The sequence below is a fragment of the Phyllostomus discolor genome, chromosome X (assembly GCF_004126475.2).
Source record: "Phyllostomus discolor isolate MPI-MPIP mPhyDis1 chromosome X, mPhyDis1.pri.v3, whole genome shotgun sequence".
Classification (NCBI taxonomy): Eukaryota; Metazoa; Chordata; class Mammalia; order Chiroptera; family Phyllostomidae; genus Phyllostomus; species Phyllostomus discolor.
The window spans coordinates 39,567,572-39,590,318 of record NC_050198.1 but is presented as its reverse complement, the minus strand read 5'-3'; the positions used below and the strand labels follow the sequence as shown (position 1 = coordinate 39,590,318).

Here is a 22,747-nt window from a genome sequence, read left to right as displayed (position 1 = left end):
CCTTTCCCAGGTGGTGCAGGCCAAGGTCAGCCCCAACCTGTGTTTTGCCTGGGGCTGCCCTGCCTAGGCTATAAAGCAATCTGAGATGGCTGCTACTTGTGCTGGGCTTAGAGATTCCCAGGTAAAGCCAAGCTGTGAATCTAGGTTGGCTGCTGCTAGTGCCAGGCCTGGGGCTACTTAGCGAGAAGTACAAGGGCTGGGGACTCACGGATGCCAGTTTTTGCTTATTTGAGAGGATTTAGAAAGTTGTGAAGCATGAGCCAAAACCAGCCATTCATATGGAAAACTCATGATTAATAGCTTGGGTGGGCCCATAAGTCAGGTGGGGTGGGGCAAATACAGTGTTAGCCAGATTAATGGAGTCTCATATATGGTACCCACTTGCCAACTATGTGGCTCTGTGGGAAGGGGGTTTAGAAAAGGGGAAATGGCTTTGGCTGGTGTAGCTCAGTGGATTGAGCATGGGCTGCAAACCAAAGGGTCGCCGGTTTGATTCCCTGTCAGGGCACATGCCTGGGTTATGGGCCAGTTCCCTAGTGAGAGCTACATGAGAGGCAACCATACATTGACGTTCCTCTCCTTCTCTTTCTCCCTCCCTTCCCTTCTCTCTAAAAACAAATAAAATAAAACCTTTAAAAAGAAAAGAAAAGGGGAAATGTCCTCTTCCTACCTTTCTGTCTGGGAGAAAGGTGTCCCCCAGCTCTCACCTTGATGCCAAACACTTCAGTTCCTCCCTGTATGCCACTGATGCCTTTCAAGCTGCTATCCCAGTGCTGGAGCTCAGAGGGAGTGAGTCTGAGTAAGTCCATGTGGAAGTTGTTTAAGAGGAACTGCTTGGGACTCCAGAAGTTTCTTCCCCTGACTCAGTCCCTGCTGGTTTTTGCAGCCAGAAGTTATGGAGACTTACCTTCATGGTACTGGAACCCTGGGCTCGGAGGCCTGGTGTGGCACTGGACCTCCTCACTCCTGAGATATCCCTCCCAATATTTAACCCATTTCACGTGGATGTGGGACCAGCCCGTTCCACGTCTCTGCCCCTCCTACCAGTCTGGATGGATGTGATTTCTTTAATTCCGTAGTTGTCAGACTTCCATTCCTCTCAATTTCTGACAGCTCTGAGTGATGGTTGTTCTATATTTTAGTTGTGACTTTGATGTGGTTGTGCGAAGAGGTGAGCCATTGTTACCTATGCCATCATCTTCACTAGAAGAAGCAGGGGAGGGAGGTAGGGATGGCTGGGGTGGGGGGAGAGTGAAGGGGGGTAAATGCAGATAACTGTACTTAAACAACAATAAAGTAATTTTTTTAAAGTGTCAACTTTTGTTTTATATATTTTAAGTTTATAACATACAAATACACTTATGAACTCCATGTATTCCTGATTAATTAACACATATAATTCATTATTACCTTTTATCTCAGGTAATAGTCTTTGTCTTTAAATATGTTTTGTCTGGTATTAATGTAGCCATTCCTACTTTCTTATGCTTACCCTTTGCATGGTATATCATTTTGGATTCTCTTACTGTCCACTCATCTGAGTCTTTTTAAATTGCATCTCTTGTAGACAGCAAAGTCATTGCTCTTTTTCTTCATACTGTCAATATTTACATTTTCACTAAAGTATTTAACCCATCATAACACTGAGTATAATTTTTACATGGTTAAATTTAGGTCTATCCTTTTACTGTCTGTCTTAGTCCATTCAGGTGGCTATAACAAAATACCATAGATGAGGTGGCTTATAAATAACAAACATTTATTTCTCACAGTTTTGGAGGCTGGATAGTCCATGACCAAGGAGCAGCAGATCCTGTGTCTGATGAGAGCCCACTTCCTAGGTCATAGTCTTCTGTCTTCTCACTATGTCCTCACATGGCAGAAAGGGGAAAGGGAACTCTCTGGAGTCTCCCTCATAAGGGCACTAATCCCATTCATGGGGGCCTGTCTGACCTAATCAAGCCTCTGTCTGGCCTAATCACCTGCTAAGGGCTCCAACTCCAAATACCATCATATCAGGGGTTAGAATTTAACATGTGAATCTTCAGGAGGACACAAACATGCAGTCTATAGCACTGTCTGTCCCATCTATAGCAGTTTTTGTTCTTATGTTCCTCTTTTCCTGCCTGAGATCATCAATTTTAAAAAAATCCATTGTAACTTATCTACAGCCTTTTCAGGGAGTGATCACTTTGCATTGTTTTTATGTGGTTGCTCTAGAGGTTATAATATATATCCTTAATTTTTCAGTGTCTGTTTGTGGTTAATACTGTAAGAACCTTCATTCCCTCTCTAATCTATCCTTTATGCTGTAGTTACCATATGCATTTCATTTCCATCCATTGTATGTATTACAACACACTATTTTGTAATACACACGTGCTACAACACACTATTATAATTTTTATTTTAAATAGTCATGTATATTATAAAGAAATTAAGAAAAATGTTTTTAAATATTTACCCACATATTTGCCATTTCTGGTGTTCTCCATCTCTGCCCAAAGATCAAGGTCTCTCTGTTATCATGTTTTTTAAATGGAGAGACCTCCTATACCATTTTTTCTTCAGTGCAGGTCTATTGATGAATTCTCTTAGCTTTCATCTATCTCAAAAGGTCCTTATTTCATCTTCATTCTTGAAGGATCTTTCCTTGGGTACAGACAGAGAGTGCAGGTTGAAAGTTTGCTGTTGTTGTTCAGCACTTTAAAATGTTGTTTCATTGTATCCTGGTTTTGACGCTTTTCAGTAAGAATTCAGTATATTGTCTTGTTAACCTCCTATATGGAGTGCTTTGTCTAACTCTGACTACTTTCAAGATTTTCTCTTTTTCTTGTCTTCAGTAGTTTGACTACAATGAGCCTATATGTAGTTTTTTTTTTAATTTATCCTCCTTTGCATTCACAGAACTTCTTGAATCTGTAAATTATGTCTATCTCCAAATTTTGAAAGCATCAGTCATTATTTCTTCAAGTAGTTTTTCTTCCCTACTCTCTCTCTCTTTCTTCTCTCCTGGGTTCCCAAACACACATGTTACACCTTTTGATATTGTCCCACAGCTCACTGAGGTGCTGTTTGGTGTGTTTTTTTTTTATCTTTTTTCCTCTCAGAATGGATCATTTCTATTGATCTATCTTCCAACAAGTAATATGAAGCCTCTAAACCCTCATAACTATTAACAAACACCAACGTTAACAGAAGAATGGAGTAAGAGGAGCTAATAAAGGACCTGGTTCACTCTTGAGCGAGACTTGCTCACTTCCCACTACAACTTGGCTTCACCCTGGACCCCTTCTCCAGACCCCTTTTCCCTTGGGGGTCCAGGTGCATGCTGCAGAGTGGCTGAATCCGGGCTTGCTGCCCTCAGGGTGCTGTCCCTGCCTGCAGCAGTGAGGCCACTTCCCTCAGAGAAAGTCTCAAGCCTTCTACCACAATAAAGGGGGGTGGATGGAGGACAGATGGACAGGACGGCCCTGTGTGGATAGCAGCTGATGGGTGCATCAACAGAGTTTTGTTATATTACTCTGCCTAGGCTGGCTGGTCATGTGTTTGAAATTTTTTCTAATAAAATATTGAAAAAAATCTAGAAGGGAAATGTCTCTCCCAATACAATTGTGGGTTTATCAGATTTTTTCCCCATAGGTCTATCACTTTTGCTGTAAACATTCTGATGCTCTCCAGACTAACTGTAGTAATGCTACCACCAGCCATATGGTAACCCCAAAACAGTTTAAGACAATTATGCACTGTGTTCCCATCTCTATTTTTATAGCCCTATTGCAACTGCATGTTCACAGCCCACAGTCATTTCACACTGAAGTGGACGTGGGGTACAGTCTTAGAACCCCACTCTGGGCCTAAGGCTCTCATCCACCACCACCCCCCTTTCTGTGAATGCCAATGCTCTCTAGGAATTGCCCAAGGCCAAAGGAGTTGCCTTACTCAGAGTCACCCCCAGTACACATCCAATTGTTACTAGCTGATGTCTGGTGCAAAGGCCCAGCCCCCTTCAGGAACTGGTTTGGGAGGGATCTGAGCTCAGCCCATTCCCTCTTGTATGAGTTTTCTGGGGTTGCTGCAATGAATTACCAAAAACCAAATAGATTAAAATAGCAGGAATTTATTCTCTCATGGCTCTGGAAGTCAGAAACCCAAAAGTAAGGTGTCAGTAGGGCTATGCTACCTCCAAAGGTTCTAGAGAAGAACCCTTCTTTGCCTCTTCCAGTTTCATGGGTCTCCAGGCATCCCTAGGCTTGTGGCTGCATCACTCCCATCTCTGCCTCCACCTTCACATGGCTGTCTCCCTTGTGTCTATGTCTCTCTTCTGTCTCTTTTAAAGATATTTGCTGTATTTAGGGCCCACTTGGATAATCCCAGCATGACCTCATCTCAAGACTCTTAACTTCATCACATCTGCAAAGACCCTTTTTCAGAAAAAGGTCACATTCATGGGTCTTGGAATTAGGATAAGCACCTATCTTTTTGAGGGGCCACCATTCCCCCCACTTCACCTTGAGAACCCAGGCTCAGGCCTGCCTAGCCAGACCCCAAGTGAGAGGACAACACTGAGGAGCAAGGCCCACAGCCAAGAGCCAAGCGGGGAATCTCCCTGCCTCTGCTCAGTGAAAAACCCCTGTGAGCCCTGCTCCCCATAGCTAGAAGCACCCTAGGTGGGTATCTCAGCTCTCCCCCTAAGCCAGGGCAGACATATTTCGGGCTTCTCCCTAAGGCCTAGTTTCTCCTGGTTCTGTAAGGAGAGGTAGAACTTGGAGGCAGAGAGGTGCCTAGCTCCTGCTCAATTCCCAGTGGCCTGGGGCTGGGAGAGGGGTGGAACACGCAGGGTGCTGGTTATCCTTGTCGCTCTTCTTTGACAGGCTTCATAACCCCAACTTTTGAGGAGTTCATCATTGTCAACAGAGCACATGTCCCCAATCCACCCTGCATTTCAATCCTGTTTCTGCCACATGAGTGTTAACCTGTGGGAAAATACAAATCCCAATGCCTACCCTGCAGACAGGCTTGCTGATTACATGGGGGGACCTGAGGGAAAGACAAATGCATCCAGCAGCTCTCCACTTCCGGCTCTTACCCTCTTTCCCTTCCACCTATCTGCACACTGCCCTCCCCCCAACACCTCTCACTGTCCCTCAGTTTCTCATCTCAGCCTTCCTGGCTCAAGTGGCGTGGTCCCTTACTGGGTGGCCATGGCCTGGCCATTTGCTGCTAGCTGCCCCACAAATGATCCCAGATGGAAGGACTGATAATTGGATGGACGTAAAGCCTAATGTCGCCCCTCCCCGTCCCCTTTGGGGGTTGCAGGGGACTGGCTACTAAGACCAGAGCCCTAGAAGCATCCGGACAGGGAGCAGAAGTGCTCCAAGGTGCGTGAAGAGCCAAGACAGAACCCCCGTGGGGCGCGCTGGGGCGAGCGCGGGCGGGCCGCCCTCCTGCCGCGCCGCGCATGCTCCGTGCCCCCCTTCCCACGCTGCCACCACCCCCGCCCAGCCCTCTCCCTCCCCGAACATTGGTACTTGACGGACGGACACTGACGGACGGGACTGCCTTGCAGAACGCACCTCCCGAACGGTGACAGGGGAGGAGGCCCAGACCCTTCCGGAAGCCCCACCGCCTCCTGGGGCGGCCCCGGAGGGCTTCAAGGAGGCGGTGGCCTTGGCCTCAGGCCTGCTCGGGACTGAGGGGCGGGGCACCGTCTCCGCAGGTGGCGACGGTGCACTGGAGCTGCTGTGACTGTCGGGACGCCCTGGGAGGCAGCGAGCTCGGGGAAGCTGGCAGCTGGCCCCCCAGGGCTGTTCCTGTCCTGGGCTCCCGGGAAAGGCAGGCCAGGTTTTCCAGTCTATCAACTGACTGCAGTTTGCCACTGGACCAGCAAGAGCATATCCCATCGCCTGGTAAGTTTGAACTGTCCACCTCTTCATGTGAGAGCGCCAGGCAGGCTGGCACAGTGACCATGGTTGCAGCACTCCTGCCCAGGGCGCCCGGCAAACCCTGGGCAGACACAGGGTTTGGGGGTGGGGATTGTGCCCTTTGGTGATGGTGTACTGACTGTGACGAGCAACTTGAGGAGAACGCATGGGAAGGTTTAAGAAGACAAAGCTGAGGGCAGGATGGAAGGCCCTCAAGAGCAAGAGAGGGACTGCACTGAGCTGTAAGGGGACTGTGCGGGAATTGTGTGGGGCTGCCCTGCAGGACCAGTTCTCACAAATGCATGCTGAGCTCCTGCTGCGGGGCCAGGCTGCTGCAGACATTCAGGATATATCAAGAAGCGAATCTGTTTAACTCCCTGCTCAGTAAGTCCAGTTCTAGTGACAGGGTACAGACAATAAACAGTAAACGTTTTTAAAGAATTATAAAGCATGTTAAACAGTGGGAAGTGTCACTGGAAAAATAGAGCAGGGGAAGGGAGGTGGGGTGTGGGATTGCTAGGTTAAGTAGTGTGGTTGGAAGGCAACATTTCTGAAAAACTTGAAGGAGGTGAGACAGTCTAGTAGACCAAGGGAACAGAGAGTTCAAAGGCCCTGAGGCGGGAATGGCCTGGTGTGCAGGAGGTAGAGTTCAGAGACCAGTGTGGCTGGAGCAGAGAGAGCAAGGGTGTTGGAGGAGGGGCAGAAGAGGTAAGAAAGGGCCATGTGAGTTTACTTTGAGTGAGATAGGCACTTCAGGGAGGGCTCTAAGCAGGGAAGGATAGAACTCCACTAGGAGGTGGCTCCCTTTATTTCCAGGTCAGCCTCTATCCCCTGAGGACAGGGACTGGAGATACCAGTTGCAGGATTGCTCCTCAGAGGGCTTTGCTCTGCCAGGCCACATGGAGAGGGCCCTGGGCTGACCTGTGGCAGCGCTCAGGCCAGACCTTGGCTCTGGGCTGAGGCTGGCTTCACCAGGCCCTAGGTCCTCCAGGCTTTCCACCAGGTGGGTGGCAGGTGATATGCATTTCAGGGAAGGAAGGCTGCTGGCACTGACAGAAGGCAGCTGGGGTTTTGAATCACTAGACCCCAGAGGAGGTTCCACCCAAAAGAAAGAAGACCAGGCACAGTGGTCATGGGTGTCCTTCCTTGTGGATAAAAAAGCCCCAGTTCCTGATCCAGCATGAGTGGGACTACTGACTGCTTTTCCGGTTGTTTGTTTTCTATTTTCTTTTTCTGGGGAAATAGCCCCATCTCGTGGTCTTTGGGAAGCATCAGCCCCCGGCCCCCTCTCCTGCCTTAGGGTGACTTCAGTTGACAGTACTGCTATAACCCCTCCTCTCCTCTCCGCCCCCAGGGTGCTGGCAAGTGGCTCCTCATTCTCAGCTTTCCCTCTGCCAGGTTCAGTGAAGGGGTGGGTGTCTGCCTCCTTCCTGGGGGCGAACCAGCCCAGGAGGAGGCTGGCAGGGCCTTACCAGCTTCTGGCCTGGGGCATTATTGTCTAATGGACCCTCACCTGCATGTCCAGTGCCTGGTTTCAGAGAAAACTGAGCTTTGGGGCCTAGGATTATCCTTCAGTTCCTCCTCTACTCTGGGGCCCAAGGGCAGTCTCTTAGGAGAAGCTACCTCCGGCTCCACAGGCTCTCTCTAGATTGTTCTTATGTATATGCTAGGAAGTGTCACCCCATTCCCACCTGGGGGTTACTTGCAGTTTATAGACTGTGAGGACAGGGCTTATCATGTCTTTTTTGCTGGGATTTGAAAGTATGCTGACTTTGGGGGACTAGGTCTCAAGCATAGACATTGTTGTGGCGAGCACACATCATGGCTGGCACCCGCAATGCGCCTTGTGGTGCTGAACTTAAGTGTTGGTCTCCATCTACAGGTGAGCTTGCCCATGCTGTTTCTCTCATGTAGTCACAGCTCAGCAGCTGCTTCTCTACTCAGGGCTTGGACCCTAGTATGTCTTGGAGTTTGCCTCTTCCTTTAGACTTTTCTGTTTTCCAAGCTGGATCATGACCTGGCAGTACAGCTGTGGAAAGGAAAAAAGAAGCTTGTGCTGCTTTTCAAAACAATGTGATGCTTGTCTGAACACCCTGGCTAATATTACTGGTCTCTGCCCTGCCCCTTTAGCTTGTCAGGTCCCCCAGTGACTGACGGTGTGTCAGAGTGAAGCATGTGATATGTGGACATCAGAATGATTACTCGACAGTGACACATCTTGCCACCCCCCTTTTTTGTTGAGGTGGAGATTAACCATTTTAAAATGAACAATTCAGTGGTGTTAAGTACATTCACAATATTATGCAACCATCACCACTATCTAGTTCCAGAACATTCTCATCATCCATGGAGGAAACCTGATAGCTATGAAGCAGTCACACATACATTGCGTACCTTGCTGCCCCTGGCACCCACCAATCTGCTCTCTGACTCTCTGGATTTTCCTATTCTGGACATTTCATATGTTTTATGAAATAGGATTTTTTAAGAGGGAGGAGAAGGAAGGGAGAGGGAGAGAAACATCTATGTGAGAGACAAACATCAATTGGTTGCCTCTTGTACGCACCCTGACCATGGACCAAACCTGAAACCCAGGCATGTGCCCTGACCAGGAATTGAACCAGTGACCTTTTGCTTTGTAGGATGACATCTGACCAACTGAACCACACTGATCAGGGCAAGATAAGATTTTTTTGATGGCATGTCACAGGATACTGATACTCAGAGAGATGAAAGGCAGAATTCTTTCTTTCTTACATCTCCAAAGGACAAGCGTCTTCCACAGGAGGGGGGTGCACCTGAAGTAGCATACTAGTTTTCATGAGGTCCCTCTGGGCATAGGGACTGTCCCTAGTTGTCTGGAACTGCACCTGACCCCTAAGTGTGGGAGCCCAATAAGGGGACTGGGGGCATGTTTAGTGGCCCCAGAGAGAAGACTCCTGATGAGGGAGGTAGTTGGGGTGGGAGTTTAGCAAACTGCCCAAGAAGGGCATAGAAAAGGTTTTTAGTCATAACTTCCAAACTAGGTCAAGACAGCACTTCTAAAATATTATATTACATCATATAAATGGAATAATACCATCTGTGGCCTTTTGTGTGTGGAAGGTGGGTTTCACAGAGCATAATGTCTCCAAGGTTCATGTACATTGTTGCATGTATTAATATTTCATTCTTCTTTATGGCCAAATAATATTTCATTGTGTGTATGGACCACATTTTGTTTATCCATTCATCAGTCAATGGATATTGGGTTGTTTCCACCTGTTTGCTCTGGTGAATCATGCTACTAGGAACATTCATATACAAGTGTTTTTTTTTTTTTTGAACACCTATTTCCAGTTCTTTCGAGCATATATCCAGGAGCGGAGTTCCTGGGCCAAATATGATAACTATGTTTACTTGTTGAGGAACCATCAAGTTACTTTCCCCTTTAATGTTGAACCCCATCAAGCAAACAGACAAGTAGAGAGACTAGTCTAATGAAGCCCAGGTACCCACCTCTCAGGGCTGGCAGTGGTCTCTAGCTCACTTTATTTGCTTGTTTGCCTCTCTGTCTCTCTATCTCTCTGTCTCGCCCCTTTGTTTTTGCCAAATATTTTAAAGTAAGTCTGAAGGCCATTTTTCCCTCCAAATGCCTCAATGTGCATATCTTTACAAGGACATTTTCTTCCATGGCTCAGTGCCATTACTGATCCAACACATGAGCAGCAGTGGTCCCCACTGTCCTCTGAGAGTTGCTCCACAGTTGACCCTCCATACTCCCCAAGGCTTTCCACTCCTCTTTTGTTCATGCCAGGATCTCATCAAGGACTCTGCTGCACTTGGCTGCTGGCTCCTTACATCTCTTTTCATCTATAATGGTCTTCCTCTGTAGCCTCCTCTTTCTCCCATGAAACTAATTTGCAAAGGAGACCAAGGAACAGCTCATCTTCTGGGTTGGGCTGATTGCTTCCTTGTGATGTCTTTATCTGTCCCAGAGATGCCCTGTAAAGTGCAAGTTAGGTCCCAAGGCTGCATTAGAATCAGGTCAGGCTTTGACAAGAGCCCTCCTGGGCCACCTGAGCACTCCCCAAAGGTATGTGCCACCACTGTTAGTTTAGCTTTCTCTCATGACCAGTAGTAGCCCGGGAAGACATTTTGATATCAAATGGATGTTGTTCTTCCTCATTCTTTCATCTAATGGTTTTAGCCACTCAACCTTAAGGGATTCTTTCTCTCTGATTAATATAAACTTCTTCATCAGATACATGAATTTATTTATTCTGGGCCAGTGTTGACTGACAGCTCATCACAGAGGATAAGGGATTTAGGGGCAATTTAAATGCTTTGGGGACTCTGTCCCATTGCCCTCTCTCCTGTTGTACAAACAAGTTGTGCTCACCCAGAGGAGCATAAGAAATAGTCTGAACCCATGTGCCCACCATCCACAGCCTTGTTCCTCTGCTGCTCTGCCTAGGACTTCCACCTTTTGGTCTCCAGTTGGGTGAAAATTATATGCTTAGAGCAAACTTTCTTCTTCTCCACTGTATTCTGGCATTAAGAACTGATGTGGAGAAATCTGATAATGTCCACTTTGTCAGTGACACACTCTTCCTGCCTTTAGTGTGAGCCCTGGCTCCTTCTTGTCCCCAAAGGGCCCACATGGTCTCACCTTCTGCAACAGACAAGTAGAACGATTAGTTGCAACCTTCTGCAACACCCACCCACACCCCACCCCCACCAGTTTTCAACACCACAAACTATAGGCTATCTGCACTCAGGCTATCTAAGTGCTAGATATGGGCTGTGCCCTTGGCCTGAACCTCTCCTTACTTAACAACCTTCAGCTCTTAGCCTGAATGTTACCTCTTCAGAGAGCACCCCTCCACCAGCTATTATCCCTTCATTGTGCAGTTCACCAGCCTGATCTTTCTCTTTCCCTTGAAAGAAAGTATATTTGCATGTAGAGGTGGTATGTTTGGAGTTTTTCTGTAAGAAACCTGACCTGAGAGGAAAAGAGGTTGACAGTGGAGCTCCCAGGGATGGCTGAAATGTTGGGGTCAGGGATACTGCTCACATGAGAAGAGGGCCAAGAAAAGAAGGAAATGAGAAAAAGAAAGGAAAGAAGAAACACACTCCATTGAAAGCCTGGTTAGCTGAGCCTAGCATGACAAGGGATTAAATCTGTGTTTAGTGGTCCTCTACATGGGTAAGGAGAGGGGATACAAGCTCAGTTTGGGAAAGTGTTGTACATTGAATTGTGTCTCCAGTAGCTGTGAATAGGACCTAATTTGGTTGAGACTGTACTGGAGTGTGTGGGCCTCATCTCACACCTGGCTCTTTCCACTTCCCTTAGCTTCTCGGTGCTCCTGCCATGGCAGCCATTCTCCTGACGACCAGACCCAAGGTGAGTGGGGTTCCCCAACTGTAGCAGTCCTTTACCTCAGCATCTCTCCTTTACAGTCTTCATCTGCCACCTCCTCATGTCCCAGCCTCACAACTCTTGAAACTGAGCCTACCCCCAGCTGCTGAGTTCTTCAGTAGCCCCCTTGCCCCATCTTCAGTTGCTGGCACCTCATTCTGGGACCCATGAGGGTGAATTTCCCTGCAGCCTCAGGAATGGCTCATTTTAGGTGCCAGTGTCTTTTGAGGATGTGTCTGTGTACTTCACCAAGACAGAATGGAAGCTTCTGGATATCAAACAAAGGATCCTCTACAAGAGAGTAATGCTGGAGAACTACCGCCATTTGGTGTCACTGGGTAAGGACCCCACATACACCAAGTGCCCCCTACTCTGTCTCTGAACTCAGTTTATTTCTGAGTTTCTTTGCTTGTTGTTGCTGTGAGGCCAAGGATAAATGTATTTTCCCACTGGATCCATAATTCTTTGCAGCTCAGCCTTTGTCTCAGCAGGGCAGTTTTTATTCAATAGTTTGGACCTGTAAATGTTTTAGGTAAATATGTACCCCCGCCATCAAACTTATTTTGCATATAAATTAATAGGTTAACTAAACCTCTTCTACCCGAAAGATAGGTGCAAACTACCCTATACACTATTTGAGACTTAATTCATTTTTACCAAGTTGCATTCCTCATTTGTTTCATATTAGAGAGTTTAGCAGCTTTGAGCCACAGAGGACCTGGGACAAGGCATGCAGAAGCCAGGGTAGGAGCCAGGGTAGGCTCCCCTGCTGTACCCCACTGCCTTTGGAATTAAAATGCATCCTTTTCTCAGTTTATTTTTTTAGATTCAACAGATTTCACCTCTGTGATTTACCCCCACAGAGGGAAACTATCTTCTTCAATGGGTTCTTTCTGACCCTCACCAAGAAGATCTGGGGTTCCCAGGAAAGTTCAAGAATCCTCACCTGAGTTTGGCAGAAGGAACTGAGACATCTACTCTGTATGGTGCTGACCTAAGGGGCTTTAGTTTTCAGGATGCAGGCAGCCCTTCTACTCTGTTTGCTTCCTGATACTCCCTAGGGCCTGTGAATCCCTGCTGTAGCTCTTCATCTGTGCCTCAGGGTGTCCATACACATAGAGCCTCCTACAAGCCTGCTACCTTTCCTGCAGGCCAATAACATCTTTATCCTCTTGGCCCAAATCACCAATTAGTTAAAATCCCCTGTGCCTGCCTGGCTTCTATATACTTAGAGCCTTTTGCATCCTTAGAGGGACTCTGCCCTTTCTCTGGACCCACCCAGTGGCACTTTTGGGAGAGTTCTTTGTTCTGTGTTCCTGAAGATACTGAGGCTGGGCTGAGTTCAGGAATGACTGATCCATTTCATTTCCATGGACAGGGCTTTCATCCTCCAAGCCTCACCTGGTCTCCCTGTTGGAACGAGGGGAAGGGCCCTGGGCAGCTGACATCAACAGGACAAGGGCTGCCACAGGGATACAGACAGGTGAGTACAAGATGCTTAGCATTTTCAAAAGCAGCAGACAATAGAGGAAGGTGCAGCCACTTTGGGTGAAAAATTCTCTTTTGTGGCTGATTTAAATGGCCCAATGACTTCTCCTCATGGAGGCACCAGATGAAGGGAGCACTTCCTGCTGTCTCAGATCACCTCTTCCCGTCTTGCTCTCCTGTCTGCCTGCCCACAATCATCTCCTGGTTCATCTTTTCTCAGCCTTGGCATGAGGGTGAGGGTGGAGAACAAACCCTAAAAAAAGATCCAAGGAGGGAGCAACACTGGTTGGTGCTCTCTGTCTTTACAGGTGAAAGGATCAAGAGCCAGACATTAAGTTCCAAGGAGAAATGTTGTCCAAAAGAATTTGCAAGAACCAATCTTCAGGGTGGCAGCAAGAGCCAAGTAGCCAGGCTGCCAGAGGAAACACTTGAGCAGAGACAAAAGCATGCTCATTCTCCAGAGACAGGTTCCAGCAGGGGTGACCGTCACAGGGAGAAAGACCAAGGCAGCTCCTTGAGTAAGGAAAGAGAGATGGTGCAGAGAAGTACCCACAGCATTAGGCAGAATTTGGTCTCAAGGCAACAGTGTTCCAAAGGTACAGAGAAGCGGTACCTGTGCCAGCAGTGTGGGAAATCTTTCAGCCGGAGCTCCAACCTCATCAAGCACCGCATAATCCACAGTTCTGAGAAGCCCTATGAGTGTTCTGAGTGTGGGAAACTCTTCCGGCGCAGCTTTGCCCTGCTGGAGCACCAGCGTATCCACAGTGGAGAGAAGCCCTATGTGTGCGATGAGTGCGGGAAGACCTTCACACGCAGCTCCAACCTTATCAAGCACCAAATTATCCACAGTGGTGAGAAGCCCTACAAGTGCCCAGAGTGTGGGAAACTCTTCCGGCGCAGCTTTGCCCTGCTGGAACATCAGCGCATCCACAGTGGCGAACGGCCCTATGAGTGCAGTGAGTGTGGGAAGGCCTTCAGCAGGAGCTCCAACCTCATTGAGCACCAGCGTACCCACAGTGGCGAGAAGCCCTACACATGTAGCCAGTGTCCAAAAGCCTTCAAGGGTGTCTCTCAACTCATTCACCATCAGCGCATCCACAGCAGGGAGAAGCCATTTGAGTGCAAGGAGTGCGGGAAGGCCTTCCGGGGGCGCTCAGGCCTCAGTCAGCACCGCCGGGTGCACAGTGGTGAGAAACCCTATGAGTGCAGTGAGTGTGGGAAGACGTTCAGCAGAAGATCCAACCTCTTCAAGCACCAGGCAGTTCACAGCGATGAGAGGCCCTACGAGTGTCAAGACTGTGGGAAGGTATTCCGGAGCAGCTCACTCCTCCTGGAGCACCGGAGGGTGCACGAGTGTGAGAAGGCCTGTAGCAAGAGTGGTGAGAGGCCCTGCACATGTGGCAAATGTGGCAAGTGTGGCAAGGCCCTTAAGATGAAATTGCAGCTCCGTCAGTATCAGAAAATTCGCCATGGAAGGAAGAATTTGGAGGACAGCGACTGTGAAAAAGTGCCAGCCTCTTTGGCCCTCAAAAGTCCCATTGAAGAGCCCCACCCTGCAGATGAGAAGCAGGGAATAGATTCTGAATTCACAGCTGCCCACAGTGCTATCTGACAAGGTTGTCCATGGGGAATCTGGGCACCCTGCTCCCCTCCATTCTGTCATTGATGATGCAGTTGAGGCAGGGACTTCACTGTAGCCTCTGCCATGGGCTAATTACAGGCTTCCATGTATGTGCACAGGTATGCATACATGTAGAGCCAATGCATGAGCTGCTGCAAGAGCTCCTGAATGCCCATCAGGACTTTGTGCTTATGAGCAGGAGGAAACCTGTGAGTAGGGCCACCCCAAGGGCACAAGTACCTTGAGTTAAGGAGAGATGGTCTATTTTCTCTCATGGGGTCATTCACTTCACCCCAAAACTTGTTAGCATTTCCAGGTTGAAGATACTAAAAGCACTTTAATGCTTTAAGAGCTTATAAGTGGAAGGAACTTGAGGGAATTCAAAATTGTGAGCTCTACAAGTAGGCTGTGGCCTGACTGTGACATCCCCAAATTTCATCAAGAAATGGTCTGAAAATGGGCTTGGGCAAATGCTCTTGTGGACTGCTTGTGCCTGCATTGTCAACCTCTGCTCTGTGAGAAGGCACAGGACACCCTGCTATCATGTTGAGCAGTGATCCGTTCTTTTTCCTGGCCATTTGTCTTTGTACCTGAAAACTACAGCCTTCTATGTGTGTCCCCAGTTGCTGCTTCTCAGAGGAGCAGCACCCAAGGCCCCATCTTCTTAGAGCTCAGAGCTTGGGAGCGGGTGTATGGGGAATGGTTGCCCAGGGGCCTGCATAGAGGATGAGGCCCAGGGCCTCAGCATCTCCTCCCTGGAGAGAAGCCCTTTTGCTCTGGTCCCTTAAAGCAGCAGGCTCCAGGCAAGACCACTGCAGCATTGCAACATCTGCCACCAGCTGCCCTGCTGCCTTTGGTCTCCTCCCTGCCCACCAGACCCTCAGGCTTGCCCCACCTGCTACATTCTGTCCCTCCCACCCCACCAGCAAAGGCCACCCTAGCTTCTCTGTCCTTCCTCCCCACCCTCAGTGCCTAAAGCTTCAAACTTAGCTGCTCCCCACCCCCACCCAAGCAGCCACCCTTTGTGGCTTGTGCCCATCAGGAAGAAAGCAAGACGGGTTAAGAATTTGCACAGAGGGTGCCCAATTGTGGTTCTCTCATTGGATCTGTCTTCACATGACATTTCTTAAAATATTGGAGGTTCAGTTGCTTTGAATGTTATATGTAAGTTGGGATATGTTATATGTAAGTATGGGATAATGTAAGTTGAAGATTGGGATTTTTGCCATATGAGAGTGTCAGGGAATTGCTCCTGGAACAAGATCCCCCCGCCCAACCCCTGCCAACCCTTTGAGAAGTACTCAGACAACAGAAAAGGACCTCACCTCCTGAAGCCTAACACATGATTAGTGTGGTGGCAAGCCTAGTTACTATTCTCACTCCTCCCCCTTAGCCCTGTGGAAACAGAGCAGACCCTTCAAATAGCACTTTACTGCAGGCTAAGAGAGGTTCTCAAGGAGAAAGCTCACACTGGCCAAGAGGCAGCTGCTGGCAGGCTCTGTCCTGTTCCATCTGTGCTGTCCCTAGAGCTGGACCCAGGAGTTATGCCCCTTAGTACTCTCAACCTAGCATTCTGGTTGGCTTGCCACCTCCTTCCAGCCCTCTTCACTCCCAGGGGCTCTGGTCTGTCATACGGAGCACCTGAGGACAGACAGATGATAGATGTTCTGCAGGCCACCCACTGGGCCTCCAAGGAGCAAGCTTACCTTCTCTGCAAGACAGGGGAGGATCAAAGACCCATCAGAAGAAGGTGGGAAGACCTGAAAGTACAGGATTCCTTCTGAACATGCTGCTTGGAGCTCCAATTGCTAAGACAACTCCAGAAGTGAGAAATATAAGTGTAAGTGTAAATATAGGTGTTTTATCTAGATATATTGAAAGGATTTTCCATACCTCTGACTTATGGGAAGTTCTTGTAATTTGCTCTTATCTCACAGCTTCCTTCACTGAGCCCATACCACCTCATCCTTTGATTGCCTTCTGCTCTGTGTTATATTCATGTTTGTGCCCTAGTTGCCAAGCCCAGTGCTTGGTAATTAGTAAATGCTTGTGAAAGGAATATTGCCCCGTTAGCACATTGAACTCAGGTTTTAGACTGTAGTCAGCACCGGCCTTACCTTGAGGCAGTTGAAAGTCCCTGCAGCTTCAGGTTTTCTAGTAGAAAAAGAAGTAGTGGGAGCAGTGTCTGAAGTCCATGGAGAGGTCATTGGGAAATGTGTGTTTTCCAAGGCACGGACAATCTTTGCTGCATTTGGCATGGATTCAGGAAACCAATCCCCATGCAGGGCAGGGCACAGTGGCAGGAGGCCTTGTGCTTGGATTCCAGTCTTGTTCAACCATGCCCTGACCAGGACTGGGGCAGCAGCTGCCACATGATGGGAATTGGAAATAGTGAACAATTTTGCTCTTAACAAGCCAGTCAGTTACCAGATTTTAATAAAGAAGGCTTGGATCTCCTCATTGGTCATTACTAGATGAGCTAACTTGATTTTTTTTTAGATTTTAGAAACTTTTATTTATTTTTAAGCTAATTTAATTATTAGTGTGAACTCCTTTTTTCACATTGGAACCCACAGGCAAAGATGACTAGGTCGGGGGAGGGGGTAATGTACAGGTAGTTTAAGTAAAAAGTAGATTTTCCTGGAGAGATGCTATGCACTTTCACTCTGGTTTTAGAGTGCCCTGATGCTTACCCAGATAAGTGACATTTACAATAACAAGACATTGGGTCAGCTCATGGCACATCTGAGTCTGTAGGCTGTTTGACCTTTGAACCTTTGGGCACTTTTCAAGAGCTATTTAAATACTATGGCAGTATCCCCATGTACCAGTAACTGGTAGCTATCAGATGGTTTAAAGTAACCAGATACCAGCTAGGTTAGAGGTGTCAGGAAAGACAATAAGCATGGAATTATGGGGGAAAGCTAAAGCTGCTGTGTTTGGACATCTTTCAGCCCCCTGCATAAATAAAGCAGAAACCCTTGAGAGCCAGCTGTGTAGGAATCAGGGGCAGCCACCTGAAGCTGGTCAGACACCATGACTCTGAGACCAGGAAGGGTCAAGCACCACATCAGTCCCCTGAGAAACACAATTCTGTTGCCATTCTTCAGACAACATGGAAGTGTCCACACTCATCACTGTGGGTACACTGGCCTCGTGTAGCCCTGTAGAGAGGGTAGCTCCATCTTCAATCTCCCATTGTTTGCTTCTTGACCTCTCTGTAGAGGGACTCCAGCATGGATACTCTTCTGTCCTGTAGGCCCAGGACAGAAGACTCTCCCTGACTTTGCCTGCTGGTGGTACCTCAGTCTCTTTCTACCTTCCTGTTCCCCCAGCGATTCTTGGGGTCCTTGGCCCTTCCCTCTGCCCTTTATGTCCAATGGTCATTGAGCCACCAGATACTGTCCAATGGCAATTATGGTTGGCCCAGCCCCATCTGCCCCCTCATGTGGCCCCTCATGTGGCCTTGTGCTGGGCTAATGGCAACATCCATGTCTGGGGCCCTAAATAGGTCTGGGCGCTTAGCTCTTTCCAATCATGGCTGGTATACTAGGATGTTAGAGTGCCTACAAGAGTTTCTCTGCTTGGCAAAGCTGCCAGGTGACTTCAACAAAGAAATAAACAAAAGCTGTTTTCCCTGAGAGCAAGTGGCTGGAATCCCAGACTTGTTTCCAAGGGAGGAGAAAGCAGGTCTGAGAAAGGGGCTCTTGGAGGTTTCATTGCCATTGCCACTCAGCATCCTTAGGTCCCAAATGTTTACTGAATGGTTTACTCTCACTCCTGAATGTGTTCTCACTGGCATTATGGCAGCATGGTTACAGCAGGATGCTGGTTTCAGAGCTGACTCCCATGAAGCATCTAGGACAAGCCAGGACCCCAAATCTTTACTCCTTTACTCAGCCAAGGGGACACAGCAGACTTTCAGCTAGGGGTGCTAAGTGTACACCTTGTTAGGTATTAAAGCATGACAAGTTGTGTCTCGAGGCTAGGTAGGAATAAGTGCCAGGTGAGCTCTCAAGACAGGAAGTAGAGGTCAAGGGACTTCCAGCAGTAGGGTGGAGAGAGGAAGGGAGGGCACATGGTGTGTTAGGGAACCCTACAAGGGCAGAGGGCTTGCTGTAGGACAGTTAGAGGTGAAAGGTCATTAGAACCAGAGTGCAGAAGCCTGGGATGACAGAGGAAGAATTTTAGACTCTAGCTAGTTCCTGATGAGAAGCAATTTTTACTCTTTATTGTTTTTATTTTTTAAAGATTTTATTTATTTTTAGACAGAGGGGAAGGATGGGAGAAAAAGAAGGAGAGAAACATCAATGTGTGGTTGCCTCTCACATGCCCCCCACTGGGGACCTGGCCCACAACCCAGGCATGTGCCCTGACTGGGAATTGAACCAGTGACCCTTTGGATTGCAGGCTGACACTCAATCCACTGAGCCACACCAGCCAGGGTGGGAAGCAACTTTTAAAAGCATCACAGAAGTATTCTAAGATCGAGCCAGGGAAGTTAATGTAAAACATAATTGCTAGAGTGTGTGAATTTACACATTAACAACCACCTAGTATACACATTGTATATCTAGATGGCTTGGATGCCCATTCAGTGTCAACACATGCATATGGATAGCAGCAGTCCACTATCAATGATGCTTTGACACAAGTAGCCTCAACTGACATTCTTGGGAGTCCCCACTTGCCATAGTATTTATAACTGGTTTCCTGTTATGCTAGCACCGATGCGTCTATGACCTCAAAACATAGCAGCCCTCCAGGGTTTGGAGATTGCTGATTCTGAATTTTTTGACAGCTTTATAGAGGTATAATTGGCATACAAGGAACTGCACATCTTTAAAACATACACTTGGATGAGTTTTGATGTGGACATTCATGAAAACATTACCACAATGAAAACAGTGAACATATACATCTGTCACCCCCAAAGGTTACTTGGTCTTCCCATTGCTCCCTCCTTTTTGTCCCTCCCTACCCTCCACCATGCTTCTCTGCTTTCTGTCACTGGTCATTAGTTTGCATTTTCTACAATTCTATGTAAATGGAATCCTGCTGTATGCACTCTTTCTTGTCTGGCCTCTTTCACTCAGTGTAATGGTTTTGAAGTTCATTCAGGTTGTTGTATGTGTATCAATCCTAAAATTTTATTGCTGACTATTATTCCATTGTATGCATGGACCACAATGTTTGGGTTGTTTTTGGGTTTGGGCCATGGCTAATAAAGTTACTATAAACAATTATATACCAGTGTCTGTGTGAGCATGTTTTCCATTCTCTTAGGTATGCATACACCTGGGAGTGAAATTGTTGAATCATATGGTAACCCTGTTTAACTTTTTGAGGAACTGAAAAACTGTATTCCAAAGCACTTGCACCATTTCACATTCCCACCAGCAGTGAGTGAGGACTGGAACTTCTCCACATCCTCCCCAGCACTTGTTATTATCCATCTGTTTGATTCTAGCCATCCTAGTGGGTGTGAAGTGTAATCTCATTGTGGTTTTGATTTGCATTTCCCTAATGATGAGTGATGTTGAGCACCTTTTTATGTCCTTGTTGCCATTCATATATTTTCTTTGGTGAAGTGTATGTTCAAATCTTTTGCCCATTTTTCATTTGGGTTGTTTGTCTTATTGTTAACTTGCAAGAGTTCTAGATACAAGACTTTGTCAAAAATGTGTTCAGCGAAGATTTTTTTCAGACTGTGGCTTGCCTTTCTACTTTCATGACAATGTTTTTTTTTTTTGAAGAAGTTGTTTTACCTTGATGAAGTCCAATTTATGAGTTTTTAAATTTTATAGTTTATGCTTCTTGTGACATAGTCAAGAAATATTTGCAAAACTGAAATCATTAAGATTTGATCCTCTGTTTATATAAGTTGTATAGTTTTAGCTCTTACATTTAAGCCTATGATCAATTTTAAGTTAATTCTTGTGTATGGTGTGAAGTGAATTCCCAATTCATTTCTTTCTATATGAATATCTAGTTCTTACAGCACTGTCTGTTGAAAAGGTGATCTTTTCCCCAATTGAACTGCCTTGGCACCTTTGTTGAAAATCAATTGGCTATGTATGAGTCCACTTCTGAACTCTTTAATGGTGCTCCATCAGTTTGTTTTTCTATCTTCTTGCCAATGTTACACTCTCTTATTTCATTTGGCTTGTAATAAGTCTTGAAATCAGGTAATTTAGGTGTTCCAACGTGGTTCTTTTTTAAAATTGCTTTGTCTATCCAAAGTCTGTCACATTTCCACATGAGTTTTAGAATACCTTGTCATTTCTATGGAGGAAAAAAGCCTGCTGAGATTTGCACTGGGATTGCCGTAAACCTATACATTGTTTCGGGGAGGACCAAGATCTGAACAGTACTGAGCCTTTCAGTTTGTGAACATAGCTTCTGTCTTCATTCAGGGACCTTTTCTAATCTATCTCCATAATGGCTTGTGGTTTCAGAGTCCAGATCTTGCACTTGTGTTATCAGATTTATCCCTTTATGCAGTTATTGATTTTGATGCTATTGCTTCAATCATCCTTAGTTTTCCTGCAGTCCTATTCCCCAGAGATTTACTACACATTTAACTGTGTGCTGGGATGTGAGGGTAACTAAGGCATATGTCTTGCATACATTCACAATCAGGAGCATGTATTTGTTGCTCTGATGCCTTTGTTTAGCTTTGATAATGGCCTCGACCATGATATAAAACAGAGCTGTGTATCCCATGTTTATTGGTCTGAAAACTTATCATTGTTCCAAGATTTTTTAAAACTTCTTTTGAGCAAAGATTTCTAACAGAAAAACAAAATCAAATTGAAATAAGGAAGTATAAATCAAATTAAACTTTTGTATTTTTCCAGAATAGTGTTCACATAATATATAATATAGTTTCCTTCCATATTCTGGCTAGTTAGCTGGGAACAAAGTGAAAGGAGGTAGAGGGAGAGTGAGCCAGGTAGGCAGAGAAGGGAGGGGGAGAGAAGGACAAAGGAGGAAAGAGGAAAGCAAGGTTGAGGAGAAGGAGGGTAGCTTCACAGTGCTTGTGCACTTGGGTGGAAGACACCTTAGTTATCTCCTCAGATTATAGGGCTAGGATGGAGGAACCAACAAGCATAGAGTATTAGTTAGGAAAGTGGCCACAAGTAGTAGGAAATCTGACTATGGTGGATTAAATAATCAGATATTTAATTTTTTCACATAAGGAATCTGAAGGTAGCTTGCTGGCACTGGTTCAGCAGCAGAGCACTGACGTCTCTCTAATTAGCTTAGCTTTGTCTCTTTATCACAAAATGGCTGCCAAAGCTCCAGCAATCACATATATATCCAAGGACAAAAGAAGCAAAGGGCAAGGCCAACAGCATCTGTCCCCTTTTATCAAGAAAGCGACAAAATCCCAGAAGTTCGCCAAGCAGGCTGCTACTTAGGTCTCAGCCACAACTGGATAACATGGTACCCTTAGTTGGAAGAAAGGCTGGGAAAGCAGGGGACAAGATTGTCATGACCTGTCACCTGAGGCTAAGCGCACTGATGAACTAAACAAAATTGGAGCCTTATCCCAAAAGATGGTTGGAATGGGTATTGGGTGGTGTTATGGGTTGAATTTTGCACCTCCCCCCGCAAAAGATATGTTGAAGTTCTAACCCCCGATACCTTTCGACTTTATCTCAAGATCTTGGAAATAGGATCTTTGCAAATATAAATAGTTAAGATGAGGTCACTCTAGAGTAGGCCAGTCTTTTCATCCAATATGACTGGTGTCCTTACAAGAGAGGACAGGGTAAAAAAGGCTGTGTGAAGATGGAGGCAGAGCTTTAAGGGATGGGTTCACAAGCCAAGGAATGTCTGGGGCCACCAGAAGCTAGAAGACATGAAGAAGGATCCTCCCCTAGAGTTTCTGGAAGGAGCCCAGCCATGCTGACACCTTGCTGTCTACCCGTGGACCTCACCTCTGTATTCCTAAAACCTCAGTGGCTGGGAAGCCATGTGCCAGCAAGAGAGAAGAAGGTCAACCTTGCTTGAGCTCCCTCCTCACATGTGAGCACTCTGCATATTCACTTGCATGTTCTCACGGCTGAAGTGGATACTATCCTGACCTCTGTTTATAAGTGAGGAAACTGAGGCTCAAAGGTGGAGAGGAGCTGTTGGAGGCCTCCCCACTAGTAAACAACAGATTCTTGCTCAGATTCAGGGAACCTCAGCACCACAGCTCTTTCCACTCCAGCCACCTGGATTTCCCCCAGACTAGAGGGAATCCAGCTGGCCCTCCCATTTTCCCAACTTGGCCCATCTGGGGATGATTCCTTACAGTTAGCA

General features: G+C 46.8%; 1 protein-coding gene across 3 annotated transcripts; it reads left to right on the top strand.

Annotated features, from left to right (window-relative positions):
- Positions 1 to 5,508: 5,508 nt before the first annotated feature.
- On the top strand, positions 5,509 to 19,682 carry ZFP92 (ZFP92 zinc finger protein). 3 transcript variants are annotated; one of them, XM_036016428.1, is made up of 6 exons: positions 5,509 to 5,909; positions 7,450 to 7,455; positions 11,260 to 11,310; positions 11,537 to 11,663; positions 12,704 to 12,808; positions 13,122 to 18,703. In XM_036016428.1, the coding sequence occupies exons 3-6, from the start codon at positions 11,278 to 11,280 to the stop codon at positions 14,423 to 14,425; spliced, it is 1,569 nt and encodes a 522-aa protein (XP_035872321.1). In that variant the 5' UTR covers positions 5,509 to 5,909; positions 7,450 to 7,455; positions 11,260 to 11,277; the 3' UTR covers positions 14,426 to 18,703. The 3 variants fall into 3 exon arrangements, with proteins under 3 accessions (XP_035872321.1, XP_028378673.1, XP_035872320.1); XM_028522872.2 differs by lacking the exon at positions 7,450 to 7,455 and having other exon boundaries at positions 13,122 to 19,682; XM_036016427.1 differs by lacking the exons at positions 5,509 to 5,909; positions 7,450 to 7,455 and having other exon boundaries at positions 8,522 to 11,310.
- The last annotated feature ends 3,065 nt before the right edge of the window (positions 19,683 to 22,747 follow it).